Source organism: Anthonomus grandis, chromosome 1, assembly GCF_022605725.1.
Source record: "Anthonomus grandis grandis chromosome 1, icAntGran1.3, whole genome shotgun sequence".
In the NCBI taxonomy this organism is placed as follows: domain Eukaryota; kingdom Metazoa; phylum Arthropoda; class Insecta; order Coleoptera; family Curculionidae; genus Anthonomus; species Anthonomus grandis.
The window spans coordinates 5,751,870-5,773,162 of NC_065546.1; the positions used below are offsets into that span (position 1 = coordinate 5,751,870).

General features: G+C 32.9%; 1 protein-coding gene across 10 annotated transcripts in view; it reads left to right on the top strand.

Annotated features, from left to right (window-relative positions):
* Positions 1-21,293, top strand: part of LOC126736209 (ankyrin-3-like) — a 231,734-nt gene that overhangs the window by 41,878 nt on the left and 168,563 nt on the right. For 9 of the 10 annotated variants that reach the window (XR_007660643.1, XR_007660632.1, XR_007660633.1 and 6 more), the window contains exons 2-3: positions 20,297-20,404; positions 20,465-20,597. Coding sequence is in view for 6 of the 10 variants with exons in the window: in XM_050440509.1 (XP_050296466.1) it covers positions 20,297-20,404; positions 20,465-20,597 (241 nt within the window). In the remaining 4 variants the exon portion in view is untranslated. Of the gene's footprint in view, positions 1-20,059; positions 20,180-20,296; positions 20,405-20,464; positions 20,598-21,293 lie in introns of those variants that run through there. The other variant, XM_050440472.1, reaches the window with a different exon arrangement.

The window sequence follows — 21,293 nt, forward strand, 5'->3', positions numbered from 1 at the left end:
CTCAATTACTCCTAAAATAAATCTACATATTTTAATTACATATTTGTATTTGGTGTGTTTTCTTACAACTTATAAAACCATAGTGGCTCATAGACCAAGAAATGTACCCTTTTCCGAAATGGCGGATATGGTCTTGATGTTTGTTAAGTTTTAAATATTATTGTTGAAATTTATTGCCCGCCTTGTATGCGCACACGGGGCTATCGCCTCGTGTGCATATATTATGATTATATAAATAAACAAATACTTACCTATAATGAGATACGGCAGAAAATTACGATAATCGTATTAGTACAATATGCACTGCCGATAAATAATATTTGTTGACGTAAGTGACATTTGACAGTCTTTTTTATTTATGAATTAATCCGTATTTACATATTTGATATTTCTGATTTGCGTTTGGAAATTTGTGTTTATGACCTAAGGAAGTGATGTAAATCCTTCTAAGTTACAGCATTTGGTTACTTTACCTTTTTTTTCCCCCTAACAGTTTTTATCTTTGGTTAAACAAAGAAAAAAATTACATTTTGTGCACAGGGAAAACTGGAAGGCATTCTTTTCTTTTTTATTTCATTTCCTTCAACGCTAGTCTCTTCCTCTATATTTTCTTGGCATTCTGTTTCCTCCAATACACGCTTCTTAGTACCGGCAATCAGATATTCCCCAAGATTAAGTCTAAATTCCAAAAGATCCATAATATCTTTGCTTCGAAGGTTTTGACTATAACAATCCCTGCAATACTCCATCAAGCTGTTTACTATTGCTAAGTCGAACAAATGTAGGATGGCTTTAAGAGTCCATTTCCGGGTTCGAAAGAAAGATCGAACCCGAGAACTTATATTTTCCATTCCAATACATATGTATCCTTGGAAGATGAATACATCCCATCAAAGCATTCATTCCGAAAAATTTCTTTATTTCTTGAGAGGTAAAGTTGTTTTCTTTTGCATTTTGTTGCAAGAAATACTGGGAAGTGAAATTTGCGGCTGACTCAAAAAAATCATCATCCAAATATTTAGCAAAATATTCGTTTGGAGTTTTTACGATCGATGGAGTATAGTCCTCTTTTACAGGAAAATCCTTGCTTCTAAAGTTTCCATGCTTCCACTGGAGAGTCTGGAAATGTATGAGGGGTAAATCATCTTCTGAATCTCAAGAGTTACCAGCTTCATTTGGTGCTACAATTGGGATCTTTTCGTGAATTTCAAACTCATCTTCTTCATCCTCGGACTCTAAATCCGACCCAACTTCGTCTAGAAGTTGGAAAAATGCCTCCTCGTCATCCCTTAGATGGTCCAAATCAATAATTTCCTTACTTCTTCCTGTAACAAAGAATTAATCGTATCCAACTTAATTAAAACCAAACCACGTTAACTCCCGTGGCTCACAATTGTGATATACATAACAAAACCATTCTTGGAATCAACAATTTTAAAGATATTTTCAATCTCTAAAAACAATACACTTAATTGAAGTTTATTATACCTATTTAATATTAAGCACTTCTTTTTTCCCCTAAATTCTATAAATAAATAATAACTTCCTGCACAAGCCATTGTTGAAAATAATCTGAAACTTTTCAGGTTATCACAAAAATGCACTCGCGGCAAAATAAACGATTTGCGCGTGCACACCTATAAAATGCACTATTCACAATCATGTCGCACGGTTCTCCACCCAGATTAAACATGTTTTGATCCTTATAACACTAGTAATTAAGGAAGTCACAATTGTGACATCGGGTAGCGAAAGGGATGAGGCTTTAAATTGAAATTAATAACATATAATGGTCAACGTGATCGCTAGTCGCAAATCGCAATTATTCCTAAGTAGAAAATCTTTTATAATTTTGCATTTTTTTTACTTCATCTTGACTTTTTTATCAATAAAATGTTCAAACTCAACATTCTATGTAAAAATTTTCAAAAAAAATCGGTTTTTAGATGTCTCTTTAACTTTATCGGACCCTACAGAGGTACAAAAAAGTGTTGGTATTTAAAAAATGGCATAACGAAAGTCGCATTATTTTGGTCCATTCTCTAAGTGGCCGGCGGATTGACCTCCTTTTTCCGGACATTCCCTGTATATTTGTTTTTTTGCATTTTTGTGCAAAATTATCTTTTTTATAGAGTAGTTTAAGTCAATTTTCGTCTTTTTTATTCAGGTACTACATTCCTTTAAAAAAAATTGAAAAAATATGATAATTTTATTAAATATAGGTGATAAATTTATATTAACAGTAAAATCAAAAACCAAAATGATGCCGTACATATTATGTTTAACCAGCCTTAAAATAAAAACTATTTAATTCGAATAGTAATAACACCAACATAAATTGGTATGTAGCTCAACAGAAGTACTATCAAAAATTATAAGTACTTATAACAAAACGAGAGCCTACCAGCTGAAACTTAATGTCAGTGAACTTTCTCTTATACCATATTTTATACAGTGGGTACCACCGAAGCACGAGCCGTGACTTTTTCACGGCCCACAAAACCGAATTTTTATTCTTTTAAACGTTTCGCTCGTAACTTTGAAACCAGCAGGAAATGGCTTATATTCAGATGGTTTTTTTTTTAGGTACCACCACTTATTTTATGTTGTCTTTGCTTTATTGTTAATTTGTTTTGTGTCTTAAGTGGTACTGAAGCATGTATTAATTGTATTTTACTTAAACAGAGTATTTATCGTGGAAAATCAAATACAGTGTGTCCCAGGATGAGCGAATTTGTAGGTAAAAATGACAAAAAATGTTGTAGTTGAAATTTGACCGATTAGCATCCAACCCGGCTTGATTAAAAAATTACATTTAGTATATTTTTATTTTTTAAAAATCAAGCATTTCTTGATATGAGCATTTTTTTAATTCTATGAGTAGGTAAAGTAATATTTCTAGGCAAGATATAAAAAATGTTTATAGGAAAAAGTTGTTTAGAATGCAAAATTATGCCCGAATAGCGAATTTCCTAACCATAGACCTATTTTGATTTTTACGTTTTGTGTACCAATTAATTTTTTTTATTCATATTTAATTATTAGAGAAAAACTAAAAACTTTATTTATCTAATAGTTCGTAAAACTAAAGATGCTGTAACAAAACTTTCATAGCTCTTTTATTTTTTAATATACAGGGCATTTTTGAAATTTTTGCATTTTGGGACCCCCGTCGTATCTCCGTTATCTTTAAAGTTTTTGTAAAAGTAAAAATTCATTCTTATAGATTTTTTTCTCCGTATTTCAACCCCAAAATTTGTTTTCATTTTTACGTATAAATTCGCTCATCCTGGGGCACACTGAATACAGGGTGTTACAAAATGCAGTGCAAATATTTTAAGAGCGTGTTGTTGGACTTAAAATAAGACTTTTTTTCCTATAAGCATGTGTCCTAAAATGCACCGCTTCAACGCTACACGCTTGCGCAAATTGCATAAAAAAAATCGATTTTTTGGTATCGCTACTATAATTATGCATCAATTCTTCTGAAAATTTGAATATCCCCATTTTTTGGGTGCTCTTTTTAGTTTTCTTCACAAAAATGGTGTAAATCCAATTTTAGGGGGAGATTCAGGAGAGCTTAACCTTCTGGTGACCCGTATCTTACGTTTCCTATAAGAAATGTAAAAATCTAGCAACACCATGCAGTTAGCCATGAAAAAATATAAATCTTTTGTCTCTTGCATTTATTCGAAATAATTAAGCGTTTTCGAGAAAATCGCTGATAAACGAAAGGGAATATAGTGAAGAAATAGTCTATACTTGCAGTGGAGTCGTAGGTTAAGGTAAAATGAAAATCCTGCAGTCTCCCTCCACTTATTTATTAAACATTTAGTTAGAGAAGGACTTCCTTCTCCCATAGATGTCACCTAGTACAGTGCTTGTCAACGACAGAATGTAAACAAATAAAAATAAAAAATTAAAATTGAAAACAATAGTAATAAATTGAGGGTTTTTAGTATGTATTCAAACCCTGGGGCGTGTGCCTGTTACCAATTTTAAACCTTTTACCCCCTGATGATGGACACCACTGTGTCCGAAACATGTAGGGAATTTTAAGCTAACTAAATGTTTAATAAATAAGTGGAGGGAGACTGAAGGATTTTCATTTTACCTTGAAAGGAAATATTATTAAACCCAATTAATCTATTAAATTAGAAAAAACGAAGTGGACCGTGTTTTGTTTTTTGTCAAAAAAAAGTTAATTTTATCCAAAAATTTAAAAATTTTAGATATTTTTAGATTTTTTCATGGCTAATTAGATGGTGTTCTACATTTTCAAAATTTTTATTGGAAACATGAGATATGGGCTCACAAAAGCTTCCCTGAATCCTTTCCTAAAATAAGATAGAATTTCCAAAATATTTGATGTATAACTGTAATTAGTGTTCCTAATAATCGATTTCTTCAAGCAATTTGTACGGGCTGTACTGCCGTCCTAAGCCAAAAGGGCGTATCTCAAAATTTTTCAATTTTTATATTATGGTTCTTAAGGACCCCAAATACAATGTTTAACCTATTTCCTAAGGGAAAAAGACGCATTTTAAGTCCATAGTGCCTAAAAATTGGTAACAAAATTAGACGCATTTTAAAAAAGAATACAAAATCCTACTCCGATTCGACGTATCTCAATTTCCCAAGCGAATATGACGGTTCTCAAAGATGCACCTTTTTCGCTTAGGATTTTTGGTAATTTTAAGCGCGTAATATACAGTGTGCATTTAGATGCGTCCAAATTATTTATGTTTTTACATGGCAGTTTCTGTGTTGTAATGAGTTAGTGGTGCTAAAGACACACGAGCAACCTGTTATCGGCTGTTTATAACCTAGGTAACTGTTATGTGAATTGAGTAGTAATAGTTTCAACAAATTTGTTTTATTGGGGTGATAAACTTTGAGACTAACTAAATACAGGGCCTATTATAAAGTTGTAACAGAAGACATATCGGCTACAAGACCCTTTCGACCGGTAAGTAATTATTTTTAATTTTGTTTATTTAATTAGATCGGATTTTCGGCGGCCGTCTTTATCTGAGTAGCGCTTTTGTCTGTGTTTATTCGTCTTTTTACTATTTACGTTTAATAAGCTGTACATCTTTAAAAAATCCAGAAATAGTTTTTATTATTAAAAATATTTAAAACTAACTCTGCCCTGCCCTTTTAGATTCAATGGACAGAACACAAGGATTTCCAGGAAAAAAATGGTCATGTTGGCACTGAACAAGGAAACTAAACAAGCATTCCAACCCAAGGAAAAAAATAAAAACCGTATGGCTTCGGAAGATTTAGATTATTATCCGACTGACCGTGATTCGGAAAATGATAGTAGCGACACGGCAAGTAAGTGCAGTGAAGAACTTAATATTATTAACGACATAAACTCTGGGAATTGTGTAACAGAAATCGCCCCTGCCATACACATATACAATCGGAAAGCCCAGTTCTTCTCGATATTTCTAGGTCTTTTGTGCCAGTTCACTTTGAGGCTCTCGAAGAAGCAGACTTATGCCCCCTTACGTCAGAAGAAGAAAATGTTGAGTGAGAAACAGTGACTGAATTATGTGATCAAATTACGGAAGCAGCCGAGCCACAATTTGATGCATGAACCTATTCAAGACGAGCATGTTATGGATTCTGACGGTTTTGTAGATACCTACGCAACTGAAGTAAATAATACCGCATCTGTCATTCAATATACTAAAAAGGGAACAGTTCGAAAAGGAAAGAAGTTCGAATTATCAGTAAGTTCCAGAAAAAAAGCTAAGAGAAAAAGCACAGCGTTAAAGAAGGTTGTGGAAAAGATTGTTTAAAAAAATATCTGTTGAGGATATCAGAAGAAAGAAGACAATTTTTGAACAATGAATTTTGGAAAATTTCAAATGATAAAAACAGAAAATCTTTTATTTTACATCATGTTTCATCAAAATCTGTGAAGCAGAGAACTACTTCGAAACGTGATCTGGGTTATCAAAGAAATAATACTTATAGCTATACGCTTAAAAATGAAAAAGGAACATCTGAAAATGTTGCAAGGTCTTTTTTTGACAACTCTCGGCTTTAATAAACAAAGTGACAAAGTTATCCGTACAGCATTGCGTAATGCTAATAATTCTGTAGTACCTGTGGCTGCCTTAAGATGCACGAAGCAACCTCACAATAAAATAGACGATAAAGTGATTCGTAATCATATTAATTCTTACAACCCAACTATCTCACACTATCGGAGAGAGCATGCACCCCAACGTCTTTACCTTCCTAGTGACCTTACTTTTGCGGCAATGCATCAGGATTTTCTAATTAAATATCCCAATATACAAATTTCTTATGAAAAGTACCGTGTAGTTGCTAAGAAAATGAATATTTGGCTAACAAATCTTGGACACGAAGAATGTGAAGGTTGTGAAGAATTTTCTCTTCATGATAAAAGTCACACAAAAGATAATCTTGACGAAACCTGTGATAATTGTAGCAGTTGGAAAAAACATATAGACAGAGCAACAAAGTCGCGTGAAAATTCCAGAGATGATGGTAGTCAACCACAAGAACCAGGTAAGATTATATACTGCGCAGACCTTGAAAAAGTTATTATGCTGCCAAGACTGGACACATTTAAAACTGCAATTTTCACAAACAGACTAACAGCTTACAATAAGAGCTTTGTACCAATTGACAAAAAAAAAGAATGACAAAACGTTTGCCGCCGTTTGGCATGAGGCCTTCTTTAAACGCAGTAAAGATGAATTAATAAGCACATTTTACCAGTTTTTCCTTGTGAAAAGAGACGCTGTGAAAATATCATTATGGCTTGATAATTGCTCCGCGCAAAATAAAAATTGGTCATTATTTTAATTTTTGATCTACATTGTTAATTTTCATGAAATTAATGCTAATGAAATTATTATAAAATATTTCGAGCCCGGCCATACATTTATGGCCGCGGATTCGTTTCATCACAAAGTTGAACAGTCAATGAAAAAGATGGGCAACAAACTATACGATTTTGCAGATTTTGTTCAAGCCGTAAAACAATCCGCACGGCAAACTGAAGTTCTGCTAATGGAGTTATAGCATTTTTTTCTTTGGGAGGATTACACCTCGCAATATAAACTTAGTAGAATTAACCCCCGGCCATATCTAAATGAAATAGTCCAAGTATCTGTCCAAAGGGGTTTCCATATTATGACATACCAAGAAGACTTCGATGGTCCAAAAATGGCACTTGATTTTCTTACTGCCAAAATTACAAAAAATAAAATACTGCCACCACCAAAAAAACAACAAAATATCCTTGGAATTTCATCTAAAAAGAAAGAGTTAATAATAAAAAACCTCGGTGCAATAATGAAGAACAGGCTTCAGTTTTGGAGAGACCTTCCAGTTTCCCAAGACGATGACTCAAACTAAAATGTTAGTGTTTTTTTGTAAGCTGATATGTTAAACTTTTTCACTTTCAATAAACCTTTGTTTAAAAAGTATGTAATAAAGCTGTCAATTTCTTTTGTAATATTAGCAAATATTTAATAATAATATTAGCAAAATGGAATATCCTTCTTGACGTATCTAAAATTTGTACTAAAATCCTAAGCGCAATAGACGCATCTCATTTTTAACTATAAAAATCTCTTTCTAAACAAATAAAACTTCAAAGTTATTTATTACTCAAACACATTACTACAAATAACTAAAAAAAAATTCAAAAATTAAATAAATTCGAGTGCTGTAATAAAAAACCGATAAATCGCAATAACTCAAAAACTTAAAATCTTGAGATGCGTCTTTTTGGCTTATGACGGCAGTATAGCTCTGAGGGGTTGCATGTTATGAAATCTCTACTGTCTTATTTTAACTCCAACAACACGCTCTTAAAATATATGCACCGAATTTTTTTACACCCTGTACATTTAAGCAAACCTTAAATTTTCGTTTAATTTCACAAAATCAAGAGTGGCCGAGTTTGACTTCGCACCCCAGTCCAATTATCTTGCCCAGCTGTCGTTCATGGCGCGTTTCACAAAGGTATGCGCATTATAATGTGTATTTATATCTCCTCCCTTATGAGGGTTGTTGGAAAGTTGATTACTTTTCCCCATTGGTTTTATCAGTGTTTAAATGTGATCGATTTTATATAGGTGGATCAGAGTATAAATTTAATTAGAAATATACTTTCTTAGCAAGAAATTGCCTTGAATTTGTAAAAATTACCTTAAAATTTATATCCAATTTTGATGGTAGGGAGAAACCCAATTTTATGAAGAAAAGCTTTTTAAATACCCTAAAATACCTGCCTGTTACCATTAAAAATGTTTACAATAAAATACAGACAAAATAGCTTGAAAAAAAAATAACACCAATTTTTGTGAAAACCACTGTGAAATATTTAGAAGTATAACACATAATTTGTACAATAAAATACAAATACTCCAATAATACCGAAAAGATATTTTACATACTCAAAGAATGCCCCAAAATGTATACAGATTGAATGTGTACAATTAAATTCAGAAAATAATGCCCAATTTTACTAAGAATATCTTAAATATTCAAAAATACCAAAAGATGTGTACAAAAGTATGCTGCAGTGCAAAATTTTTGCAAAAAAATACTTAATGCTATTAATTTCCAGTTTTTTAAATCCGAAAAAATGTACATTTTCCAAAAACGAAATTTTACTAGAAAATACCTATAGGTTGGAAAATAAAATACATGGACTGTTTGTTTTCTCCTCGATTTGAATGGTTTACTTACATTATTGATTTATACTAAATTATATATCGTCCTTGTTATTACGTCGGTACTTTTGGGTTCCTAAAAAATGGAATTTAAGTAAGCCTAAAATTGACTGAGTTAGAAACCATGTGAGAATATAATAACCATGTATTCTCTTAAGTGTCGAGGTATTTTATAGTCATGTCATCCATATCTGGGACTGAGTTACACAGTTTCAAAATCAAACTGTAATATCACAAAAAAGAAAAAGCCAATGTCCGAAAAAACGATGTTTCGCTTGATATCAGTAAAATATTCAGAAATTAATAAATATTCACCATCTCATCAAAATTTTATTAATAAATATTACAAATAAATTATGTCTCAGAATTATTATATACTATCCAAAAATAAGTAAAAAATATTCTCATCTAAGATAGACCCAAATGCTAATAAGCTAGACAAATTTCTCATAAACAAACAATAATTAAACATTAAAATGACCGGTGGCGTCATCGTTACGGTTGTGAAGTCGGTTCGACTTTAACCTTGGCGTTTTATGTGTGGACAAGATCATAGCAATCATCTCGCAATATTTGCATAATTTATTCAGGGTTTACGTTATTGAAAATTGAACGTGTTGGTGTTTGTTTTTCTATTTCAGCTTGTATATTACAAATTAGTTTGGGAGCTTAGAGTTGTAAAAATTGCTTCTGATTGATTGTTAAAAACCTACAAAAGCGTGTACTAATTAAGAGAATAAATGTGAAAGTCAGTGTTTCAAAGTAAACCAAAGTTTTTCTATTCAATTTGCAAGATTGCATTAACATTTATTTAATTAAATATTAAGTCAGAAAGGATTTGACCTAGAACATATAATTATCAAGAAATTAAATTATCGCAGCCTTTTCTTAGTAGTTTAATAAAAAACCAGTTAAAGTAAATAATGGGGCTCTTTTGCCCGCTATTTTTACTGATTTTTACTGACGCCTATATGGATTTTACATATTTTTGAAAAAATCTTCATTTGTTAAAGGATTAAAGTCTGTAACCTAAAGTCATTTAATAACATTATAAATTTTAGGTTTAGGTGAGTAGTTATTTAGGTTTAGTGCAGTACAGAATGTTCAGATTTATAACGTTTTTTTAATGCTGAATTCAAAAATGCTTTTTCCGAAAAAATTTTACCTTAACAATTCATAGAATTTCGCATGCCTTTCTTCTTTCACCACGAAAAGTACAAATGATAAAATGGCTGTATACTTGTATGATTTGCACTCACACAAAAATGATGGTGGGTGGGCTGTTCTAATTTTTGTAACCTCTCAAACGCTTTTGACTGTATCGACTATAAAATTCTGTTACTAAATCTTTTTTGTTATAGTTTTAAAGGAGCCTCTTTGCATTGGAACGAGTTTGCTTATGATCAAAATGTTCAAGGCAAGTTAATAATGTTTGCATATGATAACATTATAAGTTTGCAGATGCTATAGCAAGTTGCCGTTTGGCAAATGATCTGTGTACACTTGGTGTGACTCCAACTCATTAACAGCGAACTCCTCAAAAACATTGGTGTCTTTTAAATGATATTTCTATCAATGGCATTACCGTTGAAATATATTTTAGCTGGAAAGAATTGCTGTTTAAGAACTTGGACGTGGCAGTTTAGTATGTTCTTCTAATATTTTCTCAGTTCATTTTTTCACCTTTGGTATGGGTTGCATTATGCAGAAATATTTTCCAATCTCTGAGAATCAAGCATACCGTTTGTTTCTTCTTAGTCCAATATTAACTATATCTGTCGGTATATTATTGAGACTAGCTTTGTCTATAATTCGTCAATTTTGCTCAAAGAGACATCATCGTCCAAGAAGAGAGAACTATATCTAGTGTATCCTTGAGCTTTGGTCTTTTTTTTCTCTATTTGAGTATCAATTTGATTTTTAGTAAGTATACAAGCATGAAGAAGAAAAAAATGTGCTATATTACGTAAGACAAAACAAAATCTTGTGTACAAGCATCCTAAAAACTAAAAAATTCTAAATTCACTTGAATTTGCAACTTAATATGAAACAAAACTAAAACACTAAAATGATGTCAGAGCACAGGTCAAAAGGTATCATTAAAAAAATCGTCAAGGCTATAATATGCCCTGGATAATAAAAGTGATTTTAATTTCTTAATTTCTAAAATTTGTCTGATACATAGAGGAATATGGTTGTAAATTTTTTTGCTAATGTATATAAGTGAGTTCTTGGTGAGGGAGGATGTAGGGATTGGTAAGGAAAAATCGTTAACCTGGCGAGTCATATGACCAGTGTTAGAGGGAGGTTTAGGACATTTATGAATAAGAGTAGCAGTTTCTAAGATAAAAATAGAGGTTTGCTGAAGAACTGCCTTTTTTTTTAATCACAAAAATTATATTTAATAACCCCTTGTTGCTTAAACCCCAAAAAGGCAAGAGGCAAGCCATAACGAAGATGGGACTCAATAAAAGAAAAGTACACTGAACGTGCAACTACCCCTCCAGCTCATGCCCCGCCATTCTTACTGCAAAGCATCCAGAGGATAATTTTGATGCAAGATTTAGGATATGATCTTCGAAGCGAAGGAGACCATCAATGGAAATACCAAGGAACTTACAGCTTTCTTTGTTTTGCAAGCGGGAGTTTTCACTAAACATAAGGCCCTGAACGTCACACTTAAATCCCATAATAAAGGTTTTGCCCACATTAAATACAAGCCTGTTTGCAGCACACCACTCCGATAAAATCTTAAGATCCTTAAAAACCTGGGCTCTAACATTATCAGAATCTCTATGATTCCATAAAATGGTGGTATCATCAGCAAACTGAACTTGAAACTTTGCCCTGCAGTTTTAATGAACCCAAATCACTTACATAGAGCAAAAATAATAGTGGTCCTAACACTGAACCCTGAGGTACTCCAGTTTTAAGGGATCTGGAATCGGATAAACATCCAGAGTCTGCAACTCTTTGGGTACGATTAGACAGATAGGATTCCAGCCATTGCAATGCCACACCTTGCCTTGGATAAATCGCAAAACACTGTCGCCGCGGACTCTCCAGAATTTAAGGACACAGACAATCTCCAAAAAGCCGAAAACAGCGTCATGAGTCCCTTTTCCCGTTTGAAATCCAAACTGATTTGCAGATAAAATGCAATTATGTTACAAAAAAGACAAAATTCTGATTTTTGCAAGTTTTTCAGCTATTTTGGAGAGGGTAGATAATGTAGAAATTGGACGGAAATTACAAGACTCACTCAAATCTCCACCCTTATAAAGAGGGATAACCACTGCCTCTTTCAAACATGCTGGAAAGATGCCATTATGAAAGGAATTGTTTATGGCAGAAGCTAAGGCAGTCAATGCAAATGAGTCAGGCAAAAGGAGTAGTAATTTTGATGATATTCCATCAGCTCCGGCTGATTTATGGTTTTTTAAGCTTTTAATTGCATCTTCAACGTCAGTAAGGCTGACAGGATAAAAGAAAAAAGAATTTTGAACTGACACTTGTTGAATATAATGCAAAGGATCAATATTAGTATTCACATCCTTGAGCAATAAATAAGGAATATTACAGTAATAATCATTTAAACTATTTGGTCTTCTGGACTTCTGGTTCTGAAACTTTCTTGTGAGAATGCCTGAAGTCATTTATAATTGACCAACATTCTCTCTGCCTATTTGAGGACACATTCAAGCGGTCACTATAATATTTAACCTTTGCTGCTTTTATCGTCTTTCTGTATAGACTACGATATTTCCGATGATAAAGAATAATGTTTGCATTAGTTGTATACTTGCACAACTTAGCCAAAAAACGGAGGTTTTTAACTGAAGTTGTGAGGCCTGCTGTGACCCATGGTTTTCTATTTTTCATTTTAAGCCTCTTTTTAGGAAAACACTGATTGATCTTGTCACATAGCACATGAAATAACAAAGTAAACGGGTCAGGAGTAGTGTTGTGAGCAATGGAACTATTATTATTTGATTTCCGTAGACCGTCGAAATAAAACTCAGAGGTTTTAATATAGTGATTATTTTAATTTGAAAAAGATTGTATCACTATTATACAAACAAACTTTTACCTTTCTAATATTTTTTTTGAAAAAAAGATGTTACACATGACATCATTATTTTTGACAGACAACACACAGAAAGAAAATTTTAAAGATGGTCACTTCATACAAAAGACAGTTACTACTTATTTACCATTGCATATAGATGGCGCTACATTCAACACTCCCCCTCAATGGTAAATTTCCAAAACTTTTAAGACTTTTTATACATCTACACAAATGTCATGTAAAACATATACCTATACATTAAATCAAATTACACTTAACAAGAAAATCATTAAATGAAGCCAGTGATAAGGGTTTTGTAAAAAGATCTGCGATCTGCAACTTTGTGGGTATATACTTTAACAATACAACCTTATCATTGACTTTGTCCCTAATAAAGTGGTAACGAATATCAATGTGTTTTAGCCTTTTGTGAAATTCTGGATTTTTACATACCTTGATTGCTGACTGATTATCTTCAAAGATAATTACTTTTAAAGAATTATTGTCCAGAATTTTAAAATCAAAAATCAAATTTCGAAGCCAACATGCTTCACTTATAGCTAAACTTAATGCTACATATTCTGCCTCAGTAGAAGAGAGGGCGACAGATGCTTGTTTTTTAGAGCACCAACTAACTGTACTACCAAAAATTTTAAATAAATATCCTGAAGTGGATTTTCTGTCAGTCCTATCTCCTGCCCAGTCTGCATCAGCATAGCCTTCTATCACATTTTGAAAATTATTTTTCTTAAAAACTAGACTAAGACCTTGTGTTTTCTGTACATATCTAAGAACCCTTTTTATGGCTTGCCAAAGCTGTAAACTTGCAGTGGATTGATATCTACTTAAAATACTTATTGAAATACACAGATCTGGTCTAGAGCATAACATAGCATACATCAAAGAACCTATGGCTCGTCGGCACCTATTTTCAAGTTCTTGACTTTCTGACTTTTCACGGTTTAAATCAAAATGACTAAAATTTGTTTCCATGGGAGTATTACATGCTTTAGAATTTTCCATCCGAAAAGATTTTAACACCTTTTTAAGATACAAGGATTGATTAATGGTTATTTTATTTTCTTGTAAATTTTGAGTAATAAGCATGCCTAGGAAATGCTTTATACCTCCCAAATCTTTCATTTTAAAATTTTGACTCAAAATACTTTTAATTTCCTTGATTTCATTTTCATTTGATCCAGAAATCAATAAATCATCAACAAAAATTAAAATGAAAATTTTTGACTTATCACTAACTTTTATGTAAATACAGTACTCATTTAGTGACCTTTCAAACTTCAAAGATATCATTAATTCATTAAATTTGTTGTACCAACTTTTTGGTGAAGTTTTTAAGCCATATAGGGATTTTCTTAGCTTTGCAAATTTTCCTTCATTTTCTTTAAAGCCTTTTGGTAACAGAATATAGACATCATCATCTATATCTCCATTTAAAAAGGCGCTACACACATCTAGTTGATGTACTCTAAAATTAAAATAATTGCAAATAGCCAAGAAAATTCTTACAGATGGTAACTTTGCTACAGGACTATAACTATCATTATTATACACATCAAGTTGCTGAAAACCTTTAGCTACTAACCTAGCCTTAAATGTAGTTATTTTACCCAATTCATTTCTTTTCTTTTTATATACCCACTTGCACTCAATGACTGACTTTTTTACTTCACTTTCACTTACTATCATCCATGTCTTGTTTTCCTCCAAAGCAGATATCTCTTCTTCCATAGCCTGTTGCCACTTGTTTGCCTCATTACTGCCCATAGCCTCTTCATAGCACACGGGTTCATCACCATCATGAGTTGCTGCCATCAACACTTTGTCTAAGTCCAATTCGTAGTCATCATATCTGGGATTAGGTTGCACATTTCTTCTTAAATTATATCTTACATTCACTATGTCTTCATCTAAGTCAGGATTGGGGTCTTCAGGCAGGGAGTTTGCATCACTAAACACATCATTTTCAACCAATGATTCATTTTCTTCTTCATGTTGCACCTCCTCTGGTTCTGATTCATATGCCTCTTCAAGATTCAACACCTTGGTCTCTTGTCTTTCTTCTGGTACCTTTTCTGGCAAGAAAATCACATCTACCTGAGTTTGAACTTTGTTAATTTCAGGAATATAGACCCTAAATCCTTTAACATTTTCCCCATATCCAAGAAAATATCCTTGTTTATTTTTAGGATCCCATTTAAGCCTTTTTTCTTTAGGCACATATACTGAAACTCTAGTTCCAAAAGTGTTAAAATTTTCCATTTTATATTTCTTTTTATGCCATAGTTCATAAGGCGTTTTATATTTTTGAGGGCTAGGACCAGTTCTATTTAAAGTATATGAAACATAGTTAACAGCCTCTGCCCAAAAAATTTTGCCTAAATTTTTATTACTATTTATAAAGGTTCTGGCAGCTTCTACTAGAGTGCGATTTTCACGCTCAGCCCTACCATTTTGCTGAGGTGTATATACTACTGTGCGTTGGTGGCATATACCTTTTAATTTTAAAAGATCTGTAACCTCTTTATTTACAAACTCAAGGCCATTATCTGTCCTTAATACTTTTATTTTAGACCCTGTTTGCCTTTCAGCCATAGATATAAAGTTTTTAATTACTTCTGGTACCTCAGACTTTTGTTTTAAAAAATATATTGTTTTAAAAGAAGAATAATCATCCTTGAACAAAATAAAGTAACGAGCCCCTCCCAAAGAAACAGTTTCCATTGGTCCGCATACATCAGAGTGAACCAACTCCAATGTTTCAGCAGCTCGTGGCTCACTTTTACCAAAAGTTGACCTATGTTGTTTACCAGATAGACATTCCTCAGATGTGAACCCTTTTTCAACATCTATATATTCTATATTCATTTTACTTAGAAACTCTTTAACATATGTGAAATTTTGATGAGCTAATTTGCGATGCCAATCTTTTAAGCTCTCAACATTTTTTACTTGCATGCAATCAGAAATTATTACATTAATTAAGTTATTTTCTTTATATGAGCATATTTTGGCACATGAATCATCTTCTTTATCTTCGGTAAAAAGCATAGTGTATAATTTGTTTTTTCTTATTGCCTGGGCTCTTATGTTGCCTTGGTTATCTAAAAACTGACATGTTAAATTATCTGAGGACATAAAATATCCCTTATCAAGAGCACACCCAGCAGAAAATAAATTAAATTTTAGGTTTGGTACATACAAAACATTAGATAAAGAGGTTTTTATTAACTTTTTGCCATTATACGCCCACAGATCTACTCTTCCATATCCTCTTACCTCTAATTTCTGACCATTTCCAACTTGCACCATTCTCAAGGTTTCCATTTTAAAAATTTCCTTGAACAAGCCCTTGTCCCATGTCATATGTTCACTGGCCCCCGAGTCCAAAAACCAATCACTCGACTTGACATCTCCTGAATTTACCATAAATGCATTAGTGTCGCCTTCTTCTTCACCTATATTCTTACTTGTATGTCCATGCATATCCTTGTTCTTTTTTATCCAGCATACTTGGACTGCATGCCCTGGCTTTCGACAGTAAACACAAAACTTTACACCTGGGGGTTTCTCCTTATTATCCAATTTACCAGTATTGGATTTTTTGTGTCGAAAATAGCAGTTTTTGGCAATATGACCAACCTTTGAACAGATGTGGCACCTCAACTTAGTTTGACTTCCATTTTGCCTCTTATGATGCCCCATTTTAGCTGCTAGAGCTGTAGTTGCTTCCACAGACTTACACCTTTCCTCCTCAAGCAATAATCTAGAGGTTAATTCCTCTAACGTTTGATTTTCTAGAGGAACAGATTCCCATGCAGATCTAAAATGTTTAAATTGCTCGGGCAAAGTCATTAAAATTTTTGTGATAATCATTTTGTCGGATATGGTCTCACCTGTGACCTTTAGCTTTGTTTTTATTTCCTCAATTTTTGAAATAAATGTACTTACGGAGGAATCAAATTCTAACATGAAAAAACGTTGCTGTAGTAAATGGACACTTACAACAGATTCTTTGTCATACACAGTTTTCAGTTTTGCCCACATCTCTTTGGATGACTCACATGACAACAAGTGAGTTAGAGGACCCTCCTCCATTCTTGTTACTATTAGTTCTTGTGCTTTCGCGTCTTCCTTTAGCCATTTAGTCAGCTCATCTCCTTCTGCAGTTGGTTTTATTTTGGCCCCAATGACAATCTCATACAGACCTCGCCCCTTCAAAATTATAGTTGTCTGAAACTTCCAGACTGGCCAGTTGTCCCCATTTAGTTTTAAGGTAGTATTATTTTCAGACATTTTTCGGTTTTAATGATTTTTAACTCGGTTTTTAAGCACTTATGGCACACTCTTAACCGAAGTTCACTGACCCCTGAATCTGAATCACTTTTCACTCGCGATCTGGGCCCATAACCTATTATTATTTGATTTCCGTAGACCGTCGAAATAAAACTCAGAGGTTTTAATATAGTGATTATTTTAATTTGAAAAAGATTGTATCACTATTATACAAACAAACTTTTACCTTTCTAATATTTTTTTTGAAAAAAAGATGTTACACATGACATCATTATTTTTGACAGACAACACACAGAAAGAAAATTTTAAAGATGGTCACTTCATACAAAAGACAGTTACTACTTATTTACCATTGAATATAGATGGCGCTACATTCAACAGGAACGTTCCTGTTTATTCTCGAAGAACGTTCGCGAACGTTCACGACTTTTTTCGTGACGTTTATTCACAAGAGCACGAATGAGCATGAATCCGAACGTTCCCCAAAAATGTGAACGTTCCCATACCGTTAACGTTTGGTGTCGGTTCTATACCAATTGTCGGTATATCTTGGTTGAGTTAGGACAATACATGGGGAAGACCGACTACTTTGAACAAGCCTATCTCTGGAAAATGGTGGACAAAATTGGATCCAGGACATGGTGGAGTGGTTATTGCTCAAAGACATCATTGAAAACTATCGCATTAGCTATTTTAACTTTGCCACCGTTTTCGGCTGCCACTGAAAGAACTTTCAGCAAGTATTCTTTCCTGTACACAAAAAAAAGAAATCGATTAACCACTGAGAGGGCGGGAAAATTGGCATTTGTTGCTTCAAATATTAATTTAGAAACAAAATTAAAGAGTCAAAGTATAAGCTAAAATACCGGCCAGCCAAACACCTCTACCAATTTAATGGAACCGAAATCAAAAAAAATAAAAGTCACTACCAAATCTGGGGCTGAAATTAATACCATTGAAGATGATTCTTCTCAGTCTGACGAGTCTGAATTTGATTTAACGGAAATTCTGAGTGATTTAAAATCAAGCGAGCGCGAGGAGGGAGAGGATAGTTCGGAGGAGAGTTCCTAAATAGGTTGTTTGAAAGTTTAACTTAATAAATAGAACATAAAAAAACACAAACTTTTTTAATTTCAGATATTTTCCTAATATGTTTCCTTTGCATTTTTTTCATTTATGCTCGTATGTGCTGAAAATTCTCGTCCGTGCTCATTCATGCTCGAAGAACGTTCTCGAAAAATAAATTCTCGAGCATTTTACAACACTAGTCAGGAGCCATTTCAACTGCATTTTAATTAACCAAAGCTGTAGTAGAAGGAAAAGCATTGAAATTTGCTCTGCTGAAAATTCTTCCTATATAATGAGATGAAGGAAATACAGTGTTGCATGGAATCCTAGCGAGAATGGCTTCATGGTCAGAAATACCAGATGAGAGTACTCTACATGACAAATCATTTAAATTTGTACACAAATAATCAATAGTAGTTGCAGATGAGGATGTTATACGCGTGGATGAAAGACGTGCATCTTTAAGTCATAAGATTCAAATATACTTAAAAGGGATGTATGATATGATAGCAAGCTTACATCAGTGAAGTTAATATTAAAGTCACCAGCCAATATAACTATGGAGTGTAGAGACAATTGGGATAATAGAGAATCAAGTTTGTCCAGGAACATACCAATATCTCCTGTGAGTGGTCTATAAACACAAAGAACATATAAATTAAATGAATTGCAGGATCTTATCCCTGTTTGAAACATAAGCTAATTGACTTTGACAATCAAACAGACCAGTTATACAGTGCGAGTCTGTAACTTGAATGGTGGCGCCGAAAGATGCTATAGCTGCCTCGTGCGCCTACAGGTACCTGTGATTTCACAATAATGTAAGCAGCGAATTTCAACCCTATTTCAACCAGTTTTACGGACCTCTGTAATGTTCGAGAGGTTCTGTAAGAGTGCTGGGTTTTTTGCCCACACGGATGAATTTTAATGCAAAATTACTATACCGACAGTAAAAAAGCTGTGATTTTCCTAAATCTAGTATTATTTAAGTTAACTTAATAAATATAGTAAATTCAGATTCTGACATGGTAAATTTGCTTTAATTATAACAGTTAATACTGCTGTAAAATTGACGGACACATTTAGAGTGCACGCTTCCATTTATTTATTATCGAATTTATTCCAAGTTACAGACTCGCACTGTATAATATATAATATAATATAATATTTTGAAAATGAGAGAGATACCTTAATAATATTCCAAGGTTTGTAAACGTTTGTACCATTCACTGTGTAGTTCTAAAATCAATTCGAGAGCCTGACATGTAGGAATGATTTTACTGGTACTCCACCACGAAATTCATGTTATTCACCAAAGTACTATCCTTATCTATCCTAAAAAGTATCTCTGAATTGTTTATTATAAACCCAACTCTATCATATACTGCATTGACCCATTTCCCCATCCATTATCGGGTGATTGTTTCAAAGCGAAATGTTTCAAAAGTTTCTTAGGCTTTCCCATTTCAAAGCCCACGTACACGCTAAAATAAACAGAAACGTTTCCCATTAAGCTCTTCGCCTCGCTTTCACTTGTTTACTTTTTAAATTTTTTATTCCTCATCTGAGCTTGAAAAGCAAGGATCTGTGCCTCTTTTTATACCTTTGAAAATAATTATTTGTTTTAATTTACTATGCGAGAAGCAAAACCTAACCCAAGTTTATTTGCAAATTTCAAACGCTTACCATTAATATTCATTATATTATACACCCACTGAGGCTTCACTTATAGAGGTTAATCTAATTTATAAAATATTAATCCTCAATACCTCGCTGTTGGACAGTTGGTCAGGTAATATAGGAGCAATTGCGTCCTGAAAAACGTGTTTTTATTAAATTCGCGTTTTACGATCGTGTAATACTAATATTTTGGCCTTTTTATTTAATTTAAATTATGCAAAAGTTCAAGAGAAGAGTCTCGAAAAGGATATGGCCAATCGTTTTTCTGGAAAAGTTTCATCAGCCTTCGAGTTTGGATAGTGAAGTTTCTGTACTTATCGTAAGGCTTCGTAAATTTTTATATACTCTCATAAATTTTAATATTTTTAGTTAAACTTTACGACCAACTTTGTTCTTTAAAGATATTAATAACAAATATAATTTTTATTTGTTTCAGACTGACCCAAATACCGCTTTTCTGAGAGCTGCACGGGCTGGACAGCTTGACAAAATCCAGGAATATCTTGATTCTGGCACAGTAAGGGATATCAACACGTCTAATGCGGTAAATTGATTAAGAAATCGTTTATTTTTCTGATGTAATTACATATTTATTTAAATTCAGAATGGTCTAAATGCCCTTCACTTAGCAGCTAAAGACGGGCATTTGGAGATAGCTAGGGAACTGTTAAAGCGAGGAGCAGTAGTAGATGCAGCTACAAAAAAAGGCAATACAGCCTTGCACATAGCTTCTCTTGGTAAGTTTTACTGTCTAAAACCATTGTTTTTTTGAAATGCTCGCAAAATATTATTAGATTATCATCTTAACTATCTTTTACAATTGTCTGGATGCTATTAGTTTATCAAGAGGAACTTTTATTGGGCCATTACAATTGCGGCAATTTGCAACTGGTGTTTTACTAATATATTACAGCCTAGTTTACATAAGTTTATTATTATTTGCGTAGGATTTACTATCCATATTTGGTTTTGTCCTTACCAAGGTGAACAAATTATAACATTTTCTACATTCTATTTATAGACAGACAATAATCTCCAAACATAGTTATTGACTGATGTGATGACAAACATGATTATCTTTCCAACAAAATTCGAAAACTAATTCATAAATTTTACTTATTGAGGGAATTTTTAAATACTAAGACTTTAATAATGTTGTATAAAGCATTTGTGGAATCAATTATAAGATATGGTATATTGGTGTGGGGAGGACTTTATAATAACTGCCTGTACAAATTAAATATAATACAGAGATATATTTTTAAAAAAGATAGATTGTACCCTACGCATTTACTATTTAATAAAGATATTTTTAACATTCAATCAATTTACACTCTCACAATCTGTTCTTATATACATATTCGACCTAATTTAAAGTCTTTTGTTAATCATAATTATGATACAAGAACTAGGTGCATTAGGCAAATTAAACT